Source organism: Orycteropus afer, unplaced genomic scaffold, assembly GCF_000298275.1.
Source record: "Orycteropus afer afer isolate SDZICR_OR568_19922 unplaced genomic scaffold, OryAfe1.0 scaffold00004, whole genome shotgun sequence".
Taxonomy (NCBI): domain Eukaryota; kingdom Metazoa; phylum Chordata; class Mammalia; order Tubulidentata; family Orycteropodidae; genus Orycteropus; species Orycteropus afer.
This window is the reverse complement of record NW_006921591.1, coordinates 28515992-28537041: the sequence shown is the minus strand read 5'-3', so window position 1 is coordinate 28537041 and position 21050 is coordinate 28515992. Positions and strand designations below refer to the sequence as shown.

Below are 21050 nucleotides of genomic sequence, written 5' to 3'. Positions count from 1 at the left end.
CCTGCTGCTTTGGGCATCCCTGAGTTGTCCCTGGGGCTGACTGCTCCTCTGTCTGAGTTTCTGGCTTTTATCCCCTTTCTCCTGCTCTCCGGTCCTGCTGCTTTGGGCGGGCCTGAGTTTCCTCTCCTCATCTAATCCCTTTGGTTGATTGCTGTTCTCTCTGGCTTCCTGGCTTTTAATCCCCATTCTCCTGCTCTTCCAGCCTGCTGCTTTGGGTGTCCCTGAGTTGTCTCTTCTCACCTGTATCCCTGGGGCTGACTCCAATGTTTAATTTTGTTGTACTATGAGTCAGAGATAATTCAGTGGCAGATAACAACAAGTACTTCTAGTACGACTGATTTCAAACTACAAATATCACATCACCAAATGTAGAGTTGGGAAGAGATGTATATAATGAGCTCTCATGGCATGAGCTGGTTCCATAGTATATGCATATAATCTGCAAAATCATCCTATATACTTTAAACTATCTCTAGATTATATATAATCCTGTGATAGTTAAGGTTGTGTGTCAACTTGATTGGGCCATGATTCTAAGTGGTTTATTCCTTATGATGTAGTCATTCTTCATGATGAGATCTGTTATAGTTAAATCACCTCCATGATGAGATCTGCTATGAGAGGTAAAGTCATTGAAGGGAGTTTCCTTTAGGGTGTAGTCTGCTTCCAATACATATGGAAAGCTCTGGGAAAGTGTTTTTGCTTTGTGTTCAAAGTCCTGTACCTGGCTTATCAGCATCTGGACTTGAACTAGTGGCCTGATGGATTTCCTGCCAATCTTATGACAGTTGCTGTTACTGCCTGTAAGCCAATAACCTGTCCACATTACCTGTAGATCTTGGATTCATCAGTCCCTGCAGCTACGTGAATCAGAAGACTTCAGCTTGACATCTGATCATCTGATGCACCGAATTGGGATTTGCCAGCCTCTACAATGGTGTAAGCCATTTCTTTGAGATAAATTTCTCTCTCTCTCTCATAAATACATATATATATATATATATATATACTTCACTAGTTTTGCTTCCCTAAAGAACCAAAACACTTAATATAATGTAAATTTTATGTAAAATGTACTTTATGTTCTTCATTAGCCTTTGAAAGATTGCTGTGACTACTTAATTGCTTCTCCTTCACTGGAAGTATTTTGATCTGTGGTTAGCCCTCCATGGATATGGATGGCCAACTGTATATCAAATAATAATAATTACTATTTTTAGGAAAGGAAAAAAGAAAAAGCAATAAAAATAAATCCCATAATTGTGAGTATTGTCTGTGAGTTCTATGTGGCAACTGTGGTATATTATTGAACCCAGTAGAGAAGAAGTGAGTGTCATGGGAGGGATGATTGGTGTCAGAATTGGTGAAAGGCTGGAGGGTGGGAGCATGTCTGGGCTCATAGGAATAAGCCTTAGGCTGCTAATGGTGATTCTGTCTTCCTTTTGTGAAGTTAGAAGAGGTCAGATGTTGTCACTCCCATGTCCTTTTTGCAGTTGGTGTCAGAAGTGGGGTTTTTTGCAATGGCTCCAGACTCATGGAAGCATGGGACTATGTAACAGAAAGAAGGAAGGAGCCTGGGAAATGAAACTTTGGATTCTTAGATGGTTAATTTGGTTATTGTTACCTCTAATGGCAGATTATGGAGATATTATGCTGTGGCTGAGGGGAGAAAGGCCTGAGGCAAGAGTCAAGCCACTTAAAGGAGATAATTGATTCAGACTTTAGGGCTTTGGGTTACACCCAGCCAAAGACTCAAGACCATATGCATAGAATGGGAATATTGTCAAGGTGAAAAGATGAAACCTGGAATGTCTTTAAAAGGATTGTGTTTTAGATTTTGTATTTATCTGAATGTACTACAGATAGTGAAAGTTCTTACCTAGCTGTATGTTAGAAATGAATATTGGGTATGAATAACAGAGGATGTGCAAGTCTACCTTCAGCCAATACTTGATTGGATATGTTAAAAGGGAAAATAGAATTTGGCCAGAAGAAACATAGGCTTTTCTTTCAAACCCTGCATGTAGTTTAGGGGGCTTAGGTAGAAAACCTGAACCCCACCCAGAACCTTCAAAGTGAGGAAATTTGCATTTGAAAAGACATTGAGACTGATCTAGATCTGTTGAGAGAACAGATTTGCATTTGAAGGAAGGACCTGCAGAGGAAAAAAAAAAAAAAAAATGACTGACTGACTTTTTTTAATTTCAAGAGGTTTGGCTTTGGGTGCATCAGGGCAGGAAAGCCATAATCCATGAGAGAAACATGTTCCAGGAATGGAAGTTAAAGGGAGCCATCGAGTAGCAGGTTTGTATGCTGCTCACTTGTGACCACCTGGGGCCATTTGACAAGTGGAAGTGAGGGAAGTGCAGCAATGAAGAAACATGCTGAGTTTGGTACTCTTTGATCTAGCCCATGCAGATTAGGAATGAGAGGAAGGCTGGCTGGTGTGAAATGCAAGTTGCTGGACTCCTGAGACTATGGACAATGAACTAGTTCCTGAGGTCTAGGGATGAGAGAGAGAAGGTGTTGGCTGAAGGGAGGAGTGTGACTCCCAAGCTTGCAGTTGGTACCCATGACCTAGATTGAATGGCTAGGCTGAGCTGACCAGAATCCAACCAAATAAAGTGAAAGATGTTTAACAGTGAGCTAGTGTTAAGTTGCTGCAATTTGAATGGCTTTCTCTGGCGTGGCCTTTGCTTATTTGTTTTAATGGATGCAGATGCCCAAAATTCCAAGCAGAACAGATCCTTCAGAGAGAAAGGAACATGCTTGTCTACTCAGAGTGCTGGTTTGAAAGGGACATGTAAACTGGAAATTGGCTATTTAAAATGAGGGGAGATAAAGACGTGAAGTGACTGGCTTACATGCTTTCATGGGTGTGTTTATTTTAAACTGAATTTGAAGAGGATGATAATCTTTGACATATGAAAGGGATAATGACTAGAAAAGCCAGGGCATGGCCTGTGGTGCACTGAATTATTTCATATGGCTTTTCTAGACATAGTCTTTGTAACTCCCACTGGATTACTGGGTGTTGTTGTTGTTGTTATGTGCCGTCGAGTTGGCCCCGACTCATAGCAACCCCTCCTTGGGTTTTTGAGGCAGTATCACTACGGAAGTAGGATTGCCCAACCTTCCTTCTGAGGATTACTGGGTAGGACTATGCAAATAAGGTGTATAGAACTCTTATGTTGGGATTGGTTAGTTTTGTCACTCTGTCATGCATAAATGGGCCTTCCTAGGGAAAGAAAAGGGGATTTCACCACCATCAAGAGAGAAGAGCTGGAGGTGAAGTAGAGTGTGTCGTTGGACCCAAGATCCCTGCACTGGGCTTCCTTGGTAGAGATACCTGGCAGAAAGAGATGCCTGACAGAGAGAGATCCCCCAGGCAGAGATAGATGCCTGGCAGAGAGATAGTCACGGTGGAACCAAAAGGCAAGCGACAGAACAGCAGGCTTCCTGGCCCACAGAGCAAGAAAGCTGAGTGCCCTTGGACAGGAGACTTATTGATGGAGTAGAATACACCTAGATGTACCTATCAGCAGAGCCAAAAGAGCTTTGTAACACTTGACTAAGCAAGTGGCCGAGAGGCCAAAGGTCAAAAAGTCATGTCTGAAGGCACAGCAGAGGGGAGACTCCCGATCAAAGGATCGTGTCCTGAGCATGTTCCTGAACATGAATTGTAGTCTGTCACTTCCCTAATAAACCTCATAATCATGTGTATTATCTGTGAATTCTGTGTGGCCATTGCAATGAACCCAGCAGAGAAGTAGTGAGTGCCATGGATGGGATGGCTGATATCAGAATTAGTAAAAACATTGGAGGGTGGCAGTATATCTGGCTTCTTAGGAATAAGCTTTGGGCTTGCTGATGGTGACTCTGTTTCCCCTTCATGAGATTGGAGGAGGTCAGAAGATGTCACCTCCATGTCCATTTTTTAAGATTTGAACAGGGCAATCAATACCTCACACAAGCTTCTATAAACCAGTATTAGTTGCTATGGGGCCTGTTCTGACAACTGGTGACCCCATGTGTGCCAGAGTAGAGCTGCGCTCCATAGAGTTTTTAATGGCTGATATTTTGGAAGTAGATTGCCTGGACTTTTTTTTCAAAGCACCACTACATATACTTGAACATCCAAACTTTGAATTACAAGTCAACCATGTTAATTGTTTGCACCTCCCAGAGAACTCCAGCTTCTTTGTTGTTGTTGTTAGGTGTTATTGAGTCATCTCCAACTCACAGCAACCCCATGCACAACAGAACAAAACACTGCCTGGTCCCGCCCCAGCTCCATGATCATTACAGCCACTGTGTCAATCCAACTCATTGAAGGTCTTCCCCTCTTTTATCAGCCCTCCACCTTAACAAGCATGGGATCCTTCTCCAGGCAATGGTTCCTTCTTATGACATGACCAAAGTAGATAAGATGAAGTCTGGCCATTCTCACTTCCAAGGAGCATTCCGGCTGCTCTTCTTCCAGGACAGATCTGTTGGTTCTTTTAGCAGGCCATGGTAGTTTCAGAATTCTTCACCAGCATCACAATTCAAAAGCATCAACTCTTCTTCGGTCTTCCTTATTCATTGTCCAGCTCTCATGTGCATATGAGGTGATTGGAAATACCATGGATTGTGTCAGGCACATCTCAATCCTCAAGGAGTCATCTTTGCTCTTCAGCACTTGAAAGAGGTCTTTTACAATCCATTTGCCCAGTGCTATACATTGTCTAATAACTTGACTACTGCTTCCATTGGTGTTGATTGTAGAACCAAATAATATGAAGTCTTTCATAACTTCAATCTTCTCTCAATTTATCATGATGCTGCTTATTGGTCCAGTGGTGAGGATTTCTGTTTTCTTTATATTGATGTGCAATCCATATTGCAGACTGTAATCTTCAATCTTCACCACAAGTGCTTCAAATCATCCTCAAGCCAAGTTGTGTTGTTGGTGTATTGCAGGTTGTTAATTATTCTTCCTCCAATCCTAGTGCCATGTTCTTCTTCATATAGTCCATCTTCTCAGATTATTTGCTCAACATACAGATTGAATAAGTATGGTAAAAGGATACAACCATGGCACACACCCTTCTTGATTTTAAACCATGCAGCACCCACTTGTTCTGTTTGAATGACAGCCTCCTGGTCTACGTGCAGGTTCTTCATGAGTACAATCAAGTGTTCTGGAATTTCCATTCTTCTCAGTGTTATCCATAATTTCTTATGATCCAAACAATAGAATGCTTTTACATAGTCAATAAAACACAACTAAACATCTTTCTGGTATTCTTTGCTTTCGGCTAAGATCCATCTGATTTCAGCAATGATATCGCTCATTCCATGTCCTCTTCTGAATCCAGCTTGCATTTCTGGAAGTTCTCTGTCAAAATACTGCTGCAACTGTGTTTCAATTATCTTCAGTAAAATTTTACTTGAATGAAATATTGATGATATTGTTAGATAATTTCCATGTTCTTTGGGATCACCTTTCTTTGGAATGAGTGCAAATATGAATCCCTTCCAGTCAGTTGGACTTCTCTGAAGTACGTATAAATACTAGTCTCCATCCTGCCCACTGCCCCCACCCCACATACACAACATACAACTTAACATCTCCTGTACCAGAAATTTTAGTTCCAAATCTTGGACATTTTGGCAAGAGGCCGCAAAAGTGAATCAACTAAAATTCCAATGAATATTACATATTCATTTATTTTTACCAAACTCACACAAAAAATAGGGAACAACAAATAACAAACCTGTAACTCTGCCCAAAGTGAGTGATCTGAGAGCCCTGAATTCGACATCTGGGGCAAAGTTATAACTTAACTGGGGTTGCTGATCCACCTGCAAGAGAACAGAAAACAAAGCTGCATCAACAGAGTTCTGTGGGTAAAGGACATAAAACACTTCCTTTGGGAAATAGCTTGAAAACGCCAACAAAGAACTCTGAGAGATTATCTCTCTGGAGATATTAGAAATATTTGGCTTGTTCTCCCACAATGCACATAAAATAAACCTTTCTATCCTTTTTTGTGAAATAAGGGCTTACACACACACATAAACACCCCTTCTCCTTAGGAAATGATACACAGCTTTGAACAAGTATTTATCTCCCCCCTGAGATTTTCTCACAAAACTCTTTGCTACAAACAAACAAACAAATGAAACCTTCCCATAACTGACTGTTCAGAGTTAACATTGAACAGGAATAGGATCCATTGCACATGTTTTCCTCCTTGTCCCCTTTTGTGGGACCATCACTGTCCCATTTCCTCCATAATTTTTACCTAGTCTCATTCAGGTGGGTGCTGAGGGGTTTTCTGGGCAAGGCTTGAGGTTTGACAAAAAAGAAATTTAATCTATTCCAGTGTAGAGCCTCTAGCTGAACAGTTGCCCCTAAAATGAACTGCTGATAATACCTCTTTTTGAGGATTTATTAAGACTAAGAGTCAAATTGAACAACATGGGCCATTGCTTTCCTTTTTCATTTCCCACTTTTAATTCCATTTCATTCTACTTGTTACCATTCTCCTCATGCCTAACCAGCACTCCCAATAAAAACTCCAAATTATATTCTATTAGTTTTTTCTAGGCCTGACTCTGAATTTGTGTATGATGCTCTCCCTAGAAAATCTCCATGACTTCTCCGACTGCACTAGTTGAGGTCCTCACCATCTCTTCCTGACTGGTCTGTCCGACTTGTGAGTAATCATTCCTAAATGGGTCTTTTTCATGCAGTGATCACAATAAGGCCCTGAAAATAGAAATCCAACCATGCTACTCATCTGTCGAAAATCTCATGATTTTCCTTCACCTTTCCATAGAATCAATATCAATCATCTCCGTGTAGTACATTAAGCTCTTTACAATACATTTATTTAGCTAACATATTTATTGGGATGACTGCTGTATTTTTTGCAAATAACATGGACCTTCTCCATTTGTTTGCCAACTGTTTCTGCCTCCTGGAAGGTATTTATGAAAACACCTTTTATGCTGATTGCTTTGAAAAAAAAATTAGTGTAACACATTTACAAAAACATTTCCTAAGGGGAGTGAGTGGATGCCAGACAAACATGGCCTGTGGGGGGAAGGGGAGTACTATACTATATGTCAGGCACTGTTGCATAAACAGGAGATTAAGTAGTAATCAAAACAGACAAAACTTTTTTCTTCATGAAGCTTATATTCCAGAGTAGGGAAATAGGACAATAAATAGGTAAATTACATAGCATGTGATATAACCCAAGGAGAGGTTGTCATGAGTCAGATCGGACTGGATGACAGTGAGTTTGTTTGTTTGTTTGGTAGCATTAAGTGCTAAGATAGTAAGAAAAAAAAAAAAAGAAAATGCTAAGGGAACAATTAAAGGAGGATGGTAAGTGTAGGGTTGCCTGAAGGAGATAGATTATTTTATTAAATAAAGTGATCAGAGATAATCTTATTGAGAAAGTGACATTTGCATAAAGTTCTGAAAGAAGTACAATGACTAGGCAGGTGAATATATAGGGGAATAGCATTTTAGGCAAAGGAAACAATGAGTTAATTCAAGAGCTCTGGAAATAGCAGGGAGGCCAGAGTGGCATGAGTGGAGCTTTAGGAGGCAGGGTAGCATAGTGTCTAAGGCACTTGGCTGCTAACCAGAAGATTGGTAGTTCAAACCCACCAGCCACTCCCCTGAAGGAAGGTTGGGCAGTCTACTTCCATAGTGATACTGCCTCAGAAACCCAAGGAGAGGTCGCTATGAGTCGGGTCCAACTCAATGGCACATAACAACAACAACAACATCAGAGAAGTAACAGCTGGAAAGGCGGTAGGTGGGTGCCATTTCAGGGAGATCCTATAAGCCACTGCAACATCTTTGATGTTTATTCTACATGAAAAGGGAATCTATTGGAAGAGTTTGGACAGAAGAGTATCTCAATCTGACTAATCTTATAATGAGATCACTCTGGCTTCTCTGTTGCAAAGATTTCAGCAGAACAAAAAGAAGCAGGGCTATCCCAAATAAGAAGTAACTTTAAGCTGCAATAATCCAAGGAAGGGATGAATGTGGCTTGGACAGGGTAGAAGCTGTTGATCTATGGAATGTTGTATGGGAGATAATGAGAAGTAACAGACAGGACACCACAAATTTGAGTTTGAGCAACTAAATGATATGGATGGTTGTAGGGAGAGAGAAATTATTTTCAAAATGATTCTCAGTGATTCACTTTTAAATATGTTACATTCCAAATGCCTAACACACATCTATATAGATAAATATAGCAAATAAGCTATTGGATACATAGATATGGTATTTTGTGAGAGCAGTGGAATTTAGAAGACATTTGGGATTGATTGATCAGTATATAGCTGATATTTAAAGGTATAAGATTGAATGAGCTTACATATGGAAAAGAGGAATCTGGGATCAGAGTCCTGAGGAATGACAATGAGTAGAATTTAGAGAGATAAGAATACCCCAGGAAGAATTTCACAGTGAAGAACGAACATAGGTAGAAGGAAAAATAGGTGAGTAATGTCCTCTGGTGGGGTAGTATCTAAGGCATTTGACTGCTAACCAGAAGGCTGGCGGTTCAAACCCACCAGCCACTCCTTGGAAGGAAGGTTGGGCAATCTACTTCCATAGTACTACCACCTCGGAAAACCAAGAAGGAGTCACTATGAGTCAAATCAACTCAATGAAAGTGAATTTGGTTTAGTGTCCTGGAAGTCAAGAAAGAAAGACTTTTAAGAACAGAGAGCAATTACTGTGTCAAATACAACTCAGAAACAAATAAGGCAAGGACTGAGGAATGGCCATTGGATTTTGCAAGATGAATCTATTAGTGGTCACGAGAAGAGCAGTTTGGGTTCAGGGCAAAGATAAAACCTTGTTTGGTATGGCTTCAGGATAAAGGAATGGTTATGTTTGTTTGTCAATTTGGCTATGTCTGGTTGAGTGGCTGGGAAGCTGGTGGTAGTTATTTCCCATGATGAGACTGGCAATCAAATCCATGGCATGGTGGGATCTACCATAAGCAGCTGAGTAGTTGCCTTTGTAATGTGATCTGCTTCTTTTATATATGGAGAAGCTTTGGGAATGCTGTCTAGCCTATAGCATGCTTATACCCTGCATATAGCCATGTCATGGGTCAGCAGCCTGCTATGCTCTGCCAACCATGGGACTTAAAATGGACTTAAGTTAATGCCCTGCCATGTGGTTTGGTAACACTGGGACTGTGCCCTTTTACTTGTCAACATTGGGGCTTCTCAGCAGCTGCCTGAAGGAAGAAACACCTCTAGCTCCAGTGGGCTAGGAGGAGGAGGCAGAGCTGGACCCCAAGGTTAAGGGGCTTTCACCCAGCCCCAAGAGACTGATACTTTGAACTTGGACTTAAAGCTTCCAAATTGTAAGAATAAACTTCTGTTTGTTAAGGCCATCCCATTTGTGGTATATATTTCTTGTCAGAGTGGCACTAGGTAACCAGAACAGAAGGAAAAATATACAACCAAGTATATTACAAATATGTCCAAGGATTTGGGCAGTAAAATGAAAGAGAAAAATGGGGCTATATGTGAAGGAGAAATGGATACAGAAGAAGGGTTATTTTGCTGTTGTTTTCCTTCTCTAAGAGGTTTTTTATTATTATTTTTATTTTTAGTAGTGTAATAATTGCAAGTTTATGTTTTTGGGGAAAGATGTTGGGAAAGGAGAGTAAAAAGAATGCTGGAGCAATATTTTTGTGTAGACAAGAGGGTACTCAATCTGGCACACAAATAGGTCAGGCTTTACCAGAACTATGGGAAGTAAACTCTAGAGCAACAAGAATGAGACAGTGTGCTCAGACATAGATGCAAGTAGTAGGAATTATTTTGGCTAGAGTTTGGATATTCTCTTCTGAATGCTACAGTTTTCTTAATAAACCCAAAACCATTGGCTAAAAGTGAAGATAAGGTTTGAATTGTTAACAATATGAAGAGAAAGGGGGAGGTTTCAAATGGCCATATAGGAAGAACAGGAGGGTTGATGGACTCAAGAAAATATGGGGTGATTGTTGAGCACATTTAAGGGCTCCATGGAGTTCATCATTCTAAACAGAATGATATAAACTATGCTTAGTTTCAATTCTGATTCAACCATCACCTGCTACCTGCCTTTAACATAAAGTTCCTTGGGATTTCATGAGATGCCTGACACATACATTGTTCCCATTAGCCCTGACTATACACACATGGACTATCTTCTTGAACACTCTCTTGTTCTTTCTGCAATTAGCCAACTCCTACTCATTTTAAAGACTCAGTTCTAGCTTCCTCCAGGAAGTATCCACTGATGCTCAAATGAGACAGTTCTCTCCACTGTTCTCCTTACCTGTGTGTAAAACAGCCCTCCATCTCATGACTACCACCACCAGTTACTACTGTGTCAACTCCAATTCATAGAAACCTTTTGTATGTCAGAACAGAACTGTGTTCCATATGCTTTCAATGGCTGATTTTTCAGAAGTAGATCTCCAGGGCTTTCTCCCAAGACAAGTTTGCGTGGATTCAGACCTCTAACCTTTCAGTTAGCAGCTGAGCAAATCAATTGTTTGCACTACCCTGGGATTCCAGACCTCCTCACAGTTTTTTGTAATTTCCTCTTTACCTGTGTATCTTCCTCACTGTATTACAACACAGATTGCTGCCCCCTCACTCTAGTTTCCGATTAAGTAGACCTAGAATATAGCCCCAAAATTTGCATTTCTAACAAGTTCCCGGGTGATACTGATGCTGGTAGTGGAGGACGGTAATATAGTTTGAAACCACTATGCTAGCTCTTGAAAGGCTGAGGCCAAGCATAATTCATAGCTGTATCTCTAGCATAGGCTCCACCTATGGTTCAGAAAAGTTTTGTTGAGCTGCCAAAGCATACATGGCTGCATGAGAAGGAAAAAATGTACCTGAATGGTGAGCTCTCTCCCCTCTCGGTTAATCTTCAAGAGGTGTATCTTTCTGTTGGCAAAGTTCTCTGCATCAATGGTGAAGATATGGCTTTCTTCCTTGCTTAACTGATAACGAACCTGTAAGCTTCCTTGAAAGAAAAATATTAGAAATTAGAATTTAAAATATGACTCATAGTATGTAAAAGGGTGATCAGAGATTGCCTTTTAATTCATCAGTAGTGTTTTCTAGGGACCTTTGTTTCAAACTCTTGTATCATTCACATTTTTAAAGGATATTACATGTGGTGTTACTATAATGTCCATATAATTTTGCTTAGGTGCAAATTTGAAGAGTGTGTGTGTGATTAGAAACCAAAATACTGTTTTGGAAAAAGACAAACTACATGTGTATTTTGTAATTGAATTGTGAAATCTTGAATAATATGGAGTTTAGTCCTTTTTTACTTTCTCTTTGATTCCCACATCTTCCTATAAATCCCTTTCACCCTAATTACTTCTCTCTAATTCTCTTTTCCTAAGGCAGAGGAGGGAAACTCCATCCTACCATCATCCACCAAGGTATGATGCAGCTGATTGGATCATGGTTTGAACACAGGATTCACTTTAACCCTTTATGGACCACTAGGAAATACAAAAATCCCTATGTGAATATTTTCAAATAGCTGTTTACAATCCACTGGAAGTCAGAAAATCAATTTTCTAGACCTCAGTCAGCATTTCTTTAAAAAAATAAATAAAAGGAATTATGAGAATCCCAGGAAACATATTACACACAAATAGTCTAGCAATTTATGCAATTTATATATCTGTGTTTCTGTGTATGACAGAAAGTGAGTAGGAATATTAGGTTACAACTCAAAATTATTTTTGTACATTTAAAAATGTTTGAAAGTCATTGTGGTAGAAGACCATCATCACCATAGGGAACAGACATTTATCAAACAGGTTCTTTATCCCACACACAGTGCTAGGCACCTTTTCTCATTTAACTCTTGACACATGCCACATCTCATTGGTTGAGACTAGCATCAGTACACACTGTTTTCTTTTCTATCACAGGATGATAATCTTTTCTGATAACATTGGAGTCCATGCACACCAGGTGACATGAGTTCTTTCCTTGGACATGCCATGGGGGAGGGAAACTACTGAAATTGAGGGGCTGTGTGTAAGCTGATGGTCACGTGGGAGAAAGGAACATTCACACAATTTTAGGCCAAGAAGGATGAGGGTGTGATTAATCGCAGACTTCAGTTACTGCTTGGTCTACTCTTTTTCTCATTTAAAATATATATATATATATATATATATATATGACCTTTCTCAGACTTCCCATCTTTCCCAGGTTGCTAATCTCAGAAAGATAAGAGACTTATGAGTAAAACAGAGTGAAAATGACTGATCCTGTCAGTTTTCTATCTGTTGTTGTCAGCTGCCATAGAGTCAGTCCAGATTCATGTTAACCTTATGCATGTAGAGTAGAAATACTCCATAAGGTTTTCAAGGCTGTGACTTTTTGGAAGTAATTTGCCAGGCCTGTTTTCTAAGATACTTTTGGGTAGGTTTCAACCAGCATCCTTTTGGCCTAGTATACGGACTGCCTTGTCTCCAGCAGCTGACTAAAAATAATAATAATAAAAATTTTAAAACTGCTTATTTTATAAATACAAATAAATAATATTTGTTTATGTTTATAAAATAAACAAACATAAATGTGAAATAAAATAATCTAAAAAGATAAAATACTATGGGGCTAAGAGGACATTGCCTAAGGGAAGCTGCCCACAGGAGAAACTCTCTGCAATCAATCCTGATTTTCCTGGTTCTCTCTCTACTTATGGTTCTGACCATCACAGACTTCCAAATATTATGTTTTGTTTATCACTTTTTTTTTCTTCTTTCTAAAGTAGTTGCTTCCTATGAAGACATATTTGGTGGTGAGAGGAGGCAGGCCTGGTTGATGCTGGGGTATGTGGACTTGGGGCAAGTAACCCCAGCTGACTAGGGTTGGGAAAGACCCATCTCCTGCACATGTAGGCTGTTGTGTTTTATGCTTTTTCAGGCTCTCTCTAGTTATAAGAATCAGATGTTTTACTATTTAATTCAATTCCACAAAGGAAATTAAAAAAAAAAAAAAACCTTACTGCTGTCTAGTCGATCCCAACTCATGGCATCCCCTCCTTGGGTTTCCAAAGTGGTATCTCTGCAGAAGTAGATTGCCCAGTCTTCCTTCTGAGAAGTTGCTGGTGGATTTGAACCAACAGCCTTCTAGTTACTAGTCAAATGCCCTATGCACTGTGCACCAAGACCTTCCAAAGGAAATTAATGTGTGATTATCATGTGCCAGGTCACATTCTTTAGGGCCATTCAGACTATCTTATAGTCCCCAATGTTTGCAAAATTCATACTCACATAAGTTCTTTCTTTGTATTTGTCCATTTTAGGTATTTCCATTTTATACATCTTTACTAATACTTGTTTCACAACCATCCCTCTTAGGTTCCAATAGTTTCAACAGAGACATTGTCTGTTAAAGTATTCTAAAGCTTCTCCAACATCACTGTTTATATCAAAAACACTTCAACTAGTTCTTGGGAGTTTTCATACAATTAATAACTCTCAAACAAACAAACAAAACTGAACGTGATATCTTGAAATTTCTTACTAATTCATTTGCAAACTCACTCCAAGACTTTTCAAAGTAAGTTTTACACCACTACAGGCTGGTTTCCAGTTCTTTAGGGGGCACCAGTGTTCTGAGGATGGAGAAAGGGATTAGAATCAGGCTAGAGGCTCATTAATCTTCTTCCACAGCATCTTTGTCAGCTGCTTGGTCAGTTAAGTAAGAATCATTCCTATAGTCCTTGATTGCACTCTGGTGACTCAGTAGATGATTGTGAGCTTCATGGAGGCTGTCACTTGTCTGCTCATCTTTGTGGAACCCTGGACTCAGAGTTGATCACCCTGCCCTCAGGCCCAACTCTTTCTACTTCCTCTGTTCTCTTCCATTTCCTCTTTGAGCGTCTAGTCTCTTCCTCCTTCTTTCATAATGATAAACATTGAAAGATTATAGTCCCATAGACAGTGAACTGAATCTGAGGTAAATTGCTGTTTAATAAACCCAACAATGGACTTTCATGGCCAGTAGTGCACTACAATTTCTTAAAGGCCTGGTCATGCATCTCTGTCCTATTTTTCAGTTATTATATACTAACATAACTGTCTTACAGAGGGAATACATCTTTTTGTGAGCACAACTGGACATAGACAAGATGTCCACAATGTGAACATTAGAAAGCAGACTTATTTGATCCCCATTTAGGACCTCTTTTCCAAATACACTTCTGAAATAACCATATTTATGCTGTAATAACTGTGTGTCACCTGGGGGTACCTTGTAAGTCTTAAAGGATATTACTAATGTTGGAGCCCTAAAGTTATATCCGGCATCATTATTTTTTCAGGTCTTCAAGCAAAATCCATTTCACTGGCTTTAGAATTAAAAAAAAAAAAAAAAAAAAAAAAAGTTTTACCAAGGCTACTTTTACAATGTTAGAAACAATTATGATTAAAAAAAAAAAAAATGTTTAAGCACAATGATAAAAAATATTCACATCAAAGAGGAGGTCACTATATGCTATTAAACTTCTTTGTCATTTTCCAGACAAAGTTACCACCCTTTAGCTTAATGTGTACATTTTATCAGGGTTGACTTCCTATTTATCACCCCACTTTGATCTGGAGTAACTTTTCCCCACTCTATTTTGCTGTGAAAGAAACACAGGTACTTTGAAGTGAATAAATTTTAACTATTCATAGCAAGTGATAGAGTCAGATTTAGAAACTACACCAAAATGACAACACATGTTCATATTTGCTGAAAATGCCCCTCCCTTCTAATAGTTCTATTTAGCTTTCTCCTAATTACCCTTCACAATTTAATTTTAGGCTACTTCTTTCAGGAAGCTTTCCTTGACTTCTTTAGCATGTCCTCCTCTATTCATTTTTTAACATGTGCTCTCTTTTCTATTGTCCATTTACTTACCTGTCCCCAGCACAAAACTGTAAGCTCCTTGTAGCTTGGGAATATATCTTATCCATCCTTCCATTTCCAGTGCCTGGCACATGGAAAGTATTCAGTAAAATTGAGAGAGGCAAGAAGAAGGAAGAGAGAAAAGGAAAGAAATAAAGAGCAAAGAAAGGAAAGATGGAAGGGCCAAAAAATTCAGTGGGGTTTAGAAATGTATCACAAATAAAGCAATAACTTCTTTGGAACAGTATAAATCTAGGCAGCATTTATTCTCAGTAAATTTGGAAAATAGTTGCTCCTAGATAATGCTGCACCCTAGTGTGTACTGGTTTTGAATTGGGAGAACATTTGTCTGGAAAATTCCAAAGGTGATATGCCAATGGAACTGGAATTAAGTAGTGCCTGCCCAAGTTCCTCCTCATTCTTACCCATGTCTGAGAAGAACATATTTCACAGAATTAGCTGATGTTTGAAATTCCACCAGCTTCACTGAATCTTGTCCCTTGTATTAGGTTTATAGTCCTTTCTCTTTACCATGTACTTGCCTTATATGCACAGTCCAGTGGTTTTTAAAACTGATTTTAAATCAGTTAAAAATTGGAATATTTTATTCAAATGAAACTTATAGTGAAGGGTATTCCATAAAACAAAATAATTGGCACTTCTCCAATTAAAATAGGAGTTAAGACCCACACAAAGTCACTGCCCTCTTCCCTTTCCCATACCTCACAACCTCTTACGTAGTCCAACAAAATCCCCAGGGCTCCCAGCAGAAAAGTAGAAAGTCCTTGCCTCTTCAGAATGACAACTCAGCCTGTCAAGATTTGATCATATATCTCCTTTTATCAGTTTATTTTACAACTCATATGAGATCTAGAACCTAGACCACAGCCTCTTCCTGCTGATTAGACCCTTAGGACGCCACACTCACATGTCTGGAGGGTCATAGCTGAAAAACTCACTATCAGATTTGGCAGGCTTTAAGCTGATCAATGCTAGACTCCCTGTACATATCTAAGTAGTTATAACTGGCTCAGGAAAGAGATTTGAAGGCTATTTCAAGGCTACTCAAAAAGTATAGCCATTTTACTATATACCTCCATCTTAATAATGACCTACTGATGAGAATGGGAAAATGATTTGTCCAATGGACAAGAAACACAGAATGTGCAAGTCCAAATGCTATTTAATTGAATCCTGAGATGGGACTTAAGGTAAATATTTATTCATCTCAACCTTCAAAGACATCTTTGTTTGTTTTACCTCCCCTAGTTTTCCAGTCCTACCATTTATCTGTCAGTTTGTTGTAATGTGGTGGCTAGTGTGTTACTATGAGGCTGTAAGCTATGTCACCAGTATTTCAAGTAATAATAGGATCACCCATGATGGGATAGACTAAGACAGACTAGGAAGAAAGATGGGGTCATCCACTTCTGGAAAAAAAATGGCCACTGAAAACCTTATAAATAGCAGTGTTTTGGAATATTTCGTGAATAGCAGCAAAACATTGTCTGATGTAGTGCCAGAATATGAGCCCCTCATTTTGGAAGGTGCTTAAAATATGACTGGGGAAGAGTTGCCTCCTCAAAGTAGGGTCAAACTTAATGAAATGGTTGGGGTAAAGCTTTCAGGATGTTCATTTTCTAATGAGGCATGAGAAGAAATAGCTACAAACATTCCTTAATAAACTGAAAATGGAATGTATGTAGTATGAACCTAGGAAAATTGGACATTGTCAAAAATGAAATGGAAAACATAAAGATCAATATCTTAGGCATTAGTGAGCCGAAATGGACTGATATTGGCCAATCTTAAGCAGACAATCTTGTTGTCTACTATGTTAGAAATGGAAAATTGAAGAGGAATAATGTGACATTCATCATCAAAAAGAACATTTCAAGATCTATCCTGAAGTACAGTGCTATCAGGGGTAGGATAATATTCATATGCCTATAAGGAACACTAGTTAATACTACTATTATCCAAATTTACACACTGACCACTAAAACCAAAGATGATTGATGAAATTGACCAAATATGAAATCAAAATGCATTATTACTTCTGATTGCAAGGTGAAAGTTGGAAACAAAGAAGCTTCAATAATTGGAAAATATGGCCTTGGTGATAGAAATGATGCTGGAGATTGCATGATAGAAGTTTGTAATACAAACGACCTATTCACTGAAAACACCTTTTCCAAGAACGTAAGTGGCATCTATACACATAGATTTTGTTACATGGAATACACAGGAATCAAATCAACTACATCTGTGGAAAGAGATGGAGAAGCTCAATATCATCAATCAAAACAAGGCCAGGTGCTGACTGTTGAAAAGACCATCAATTGCTCATATGCAAGTTTAAATTGAAACTGAAGAAAATTAGAACAAGATCATTAGAGTCAAAATATGACCCACCTGAATTTAGAGAGCATCTGAAGAACAGATTTGATCATTGAATACCAAGGACCGAAGACCAGATGAGTTATAGGATGACATCAAGAACATCATACATGAAACAAGAAGTCACTAAAAAGACAGGAAATGAAGAAAAGAACAAATTCAATGTCAGAAGAGACTCTGAAATTTATACTTGAATTGAGAGTAGCTAAAACAAATGGAGCTCTGGTAGCATAGTGGCTAAAGCACTTGACTGCTAACCAGAAGGCTGGCAGTTCAAACCCACCAGCCACTCCTCAGAAGGAAGGTTGGGCAATCCTACTTCCGTAGTGATACTGCCTCGGAAACCCAAGGGGGGGTCGCTGTGAGTCAGGGCTGACTCGACGGCACATAACAACAACAACAACAAAGCAAATGGAAGAAGTGACAAAATAAAAGAGCTGAAAAAAGATTTCAAATGGCAGCTCAATAAGACAAAGTATTATAATGAAGCATGCAAAAACCTGGAGTTAGAAAACCAAAAAGTAAGAACACCCTCAGCATTTCTCAAGCTGAAGAAAGGAAAAACATCAAGCTTCAAATTACAATATTGAAGGATTCTGTGCACAAAATTTTAAATGATGCAGGAAGCATCAAAAGAAGATAGAAAGAATACACAGAGCCACTATATCAGAAAGAATTGGTCGATGAGCAACTATTTCAAAAGGTGGCATATAACCAAGAACTAATGGTATTGAAGGAAGAAGTCCAAACTGCACTGAAGGAATTGGTGAAAAGCAAGGCTCCAGGGATTGATGGAATACTCATTGAGATGTTTCAACCATCAGTGCTGGAGGTACTTACTCATTTATACCAAGAAACTTGGAAGACAACTACCTGACCAATCAACTGGAAGAAATCCATATTAGTACCCATCCCAAAGAAAGGTGATCCAACAGAATGTTGAAATTGTCAAGCACTATCGTTAATATCACATGCAAGTAAAATTGTGCTGAAGATAATTAAAAATGGTTGCAACAGTATATTGATAGGGAATTTCCAGAAATTCAAGATGGATTCAGAAAAGGATGTGGAACAAGGAATATCATTGCTGATGCCAGACAGATCTTTAGATACCAGAAAGATATTTACTTGTGTTTAATTGACTATGCAAAGGCATTCAACTGAGTGCATCATAACAAATTATGGATACATTGAGAAGAATGAGAATTCCAGAATACATAATTTTCCCCATGAGGAACCTGAACATACACCAAGAGGCTGTTGTTCCACTAGAACATGGGGGTTACTGCATGGTTTAAAATAAGGAAAGGTATGCATCAGGATTGTATTCAAATTCACTATACTTATTCAATCTTTATGCTGGGCAAATAATCTGAGAATCTGGACTATATAAAGAAGAATGAGGCATCAGGATTGAAGGAAGACTCATCAACAACCTGTAATATGCAGATGACACAACCTCGATTGCTGGAAGTGAAGAAAACTTGAAGCACCGATGAAGATCAAAGACTACAGTCTGCAGTATGGATTACAGCTCAACATAAAGAAAACAAAAACCCTTACAACCAGACCGATAAGCAACATCATGATAAATGGAGAAAAGACTGAAATTGTCAGGGATTTCATTTCATCCATTTCATCCACAATCAATACCCATGGAAGCAGCAGTCAAAAAATCAGATGTCCTATTGCACTAGGCAAATATTCTGCGTAAGACTTCTTTAATGTGTTGATGTCACTTTGAAGACTAAGGGGTGTCTAACCCAAACCTTGGTATTTTCAATTGCCTCATATGCATGTGAAAGCTGGATGATGAATAAGAAAGACTGAAGAAGAGTTGATGGGCTTGAATTGTGGTGTTGGCAAAGAATACTGAAAATACCATGGACTGCCAGAAAAATGAACAAATCTGTCTGGCAGAAGTGCAGCTAGAATTCTCCTTGAAAGCGAAAGTGGACAGACTTTTGTTTCACCTACTTTGATCGTGTTATTAAGAAACAAATCCCTGCAGAAGAATATCATGCTTGGTTAAGTAGAGGGTCAGTGAAAAAGTGGAAGGCCCTCAATGAGATGGATTGACACAGTAACTATAACAATGGGTTTAAGCATAGCAGGGATTGAGAGGATGGCACAGGATTGGGCAGTGTTTCACTCTATTGTACATAGGGTAGTTATAAGTCAGAGCCAACTCGATGGCACCTAACAACAAAAATAGTTTTCTACTATTCTTCCTCTAATCTGTCTCCCACACTGCAATTCTATGAGTACCATATATTTGGACATGTGACTCTTAGACTAAACAAATCCAAGGTCCTCTAATTCTACATGATAAATTCCAAATTCTTAGACTGATATTCAAGATCCCTTTCCAACTTTATCCCTTCCTATTCATTTCTGTAAGTCACACCTGACCACTCGGCATCTGCCCAAAGAATGCTCCTCCTTGCCTCAGTGCACTGTGTGTTTGATCTTTCAGCTGAAAAACACCCTTCTGCCTCCTCATCTCTTTAAGATGAAAAACATATGACTAAGGTCTTAACCTGGCCTAAAGACTGATACAATTATTCTCTTAAATATATGACCATTATGTTTACTTTTAGAACCAATCCCATTATATTATGTCATCTTGGTCTATTTCTTTTTCTTAAATTTAAGCTTCCCTAGGAGAGAGACTTGCTTATTCATTTTTGTGTGTCAAGAGTGTAGCACAGGGCTTGCTATATTAAGTATTCAGAAAACATTTGTTGAATGGAATAATTATTCCAGAGAACATTATCATCACTTCACCAAAAGTATAAACCAACATTTATTTAATACTTATTGACTGTTAAACACTAGAATAAATAATTATGGTGATACTTATAAAATAATTATATTGCTGCATTTATATCATTAATTGGCTTACAATCTAGTTAAAGAAAACAAAAGCAACAGTCACATTTGTTTGTTATTCTTTGTCTACCATATAATAGGTACTACCAAAGGGTTAAGCAGGCCAAATCTTCTGACCTCTTCCAACCCCACAAGAGGAAGACAGAGTCACTATCAGTAGCCCAAGGACTATTCCTGCAAGGACAGACATGCTGCATCCCTCCAGCCCTTTCATGAACCCTGACACCAACAGTTCCTCCCACAGCACCCACTAACTCTCTACTGGGTTCGATAATTCACTGCAGTGGCCACACAGAGCTCACAGATTATGGGGTTTATTAGGGAAGCACCAAGCTACAATTCAAGTTCAGAAATGCACTCAGGTCTCTCACAGCCAGCCATCTTACTTAGAAGCCAGCTGTGTCTCTCTCAGCAGTGTGTTTCTCTCATGTCTCTCTCTCAGCAAGTACATGTCTCTCAGGAGTGTGTTTCTCTCAGCAGCATATCTTTCTCAGCCAACAGTCAGAGAGACTCCTTCTGTTTCTAGTAAAGCTCCTTTTGAGCCTGGCAGAGTGGCCAAACTAACCAATCCCAATATCAGAATTCTATACACCTGAGAGAGAGAACTTCCCAGAAGTTTGCTTCATGACACTCTCAACAGAAATATCCTAGGTGGGTAACTTTAACAATCAGGAGTTACTCAGTTGCTAACGACAAATTCTACCACAGAGTTTACAAAGACTTATGGCTAGAAAAGCCATACCAGGTAATTTACTACACCACAGGCACTTACCTGGTACTATATATATATA

At 39.0% G+C, this 21050-nt stretch overlaps 1 protein-coding gene across 1 annotated transcript in view; it reads right to left on the bottom strand.

Annotated features, from left to right (window-relative positions):
* The window catches only part of CNTNAP5 (contactin associated protein family member 5), a 1495600-nt gene that overhangs the window by 56257 nt on the left and 1418293 nt on the right, over positions 1 to 21050 (bottom strand). Inside the window, exons 20-21 of the mRNA XM_042780525.1 lie at positions 10932 to 11062; positions 5760 to 5847 (exon numbers count right to left, since the gene is read on the bottom strand). Coding sequence (XP_042636459.1) covers positions 5760 to 5847; positions 10932 to 11062 — 219 coding nt within the window. The remainder of the gene's footprint in view (positions 1 to 5759; positions 5848 to 10931; positions 11063 to 21050) is intronic.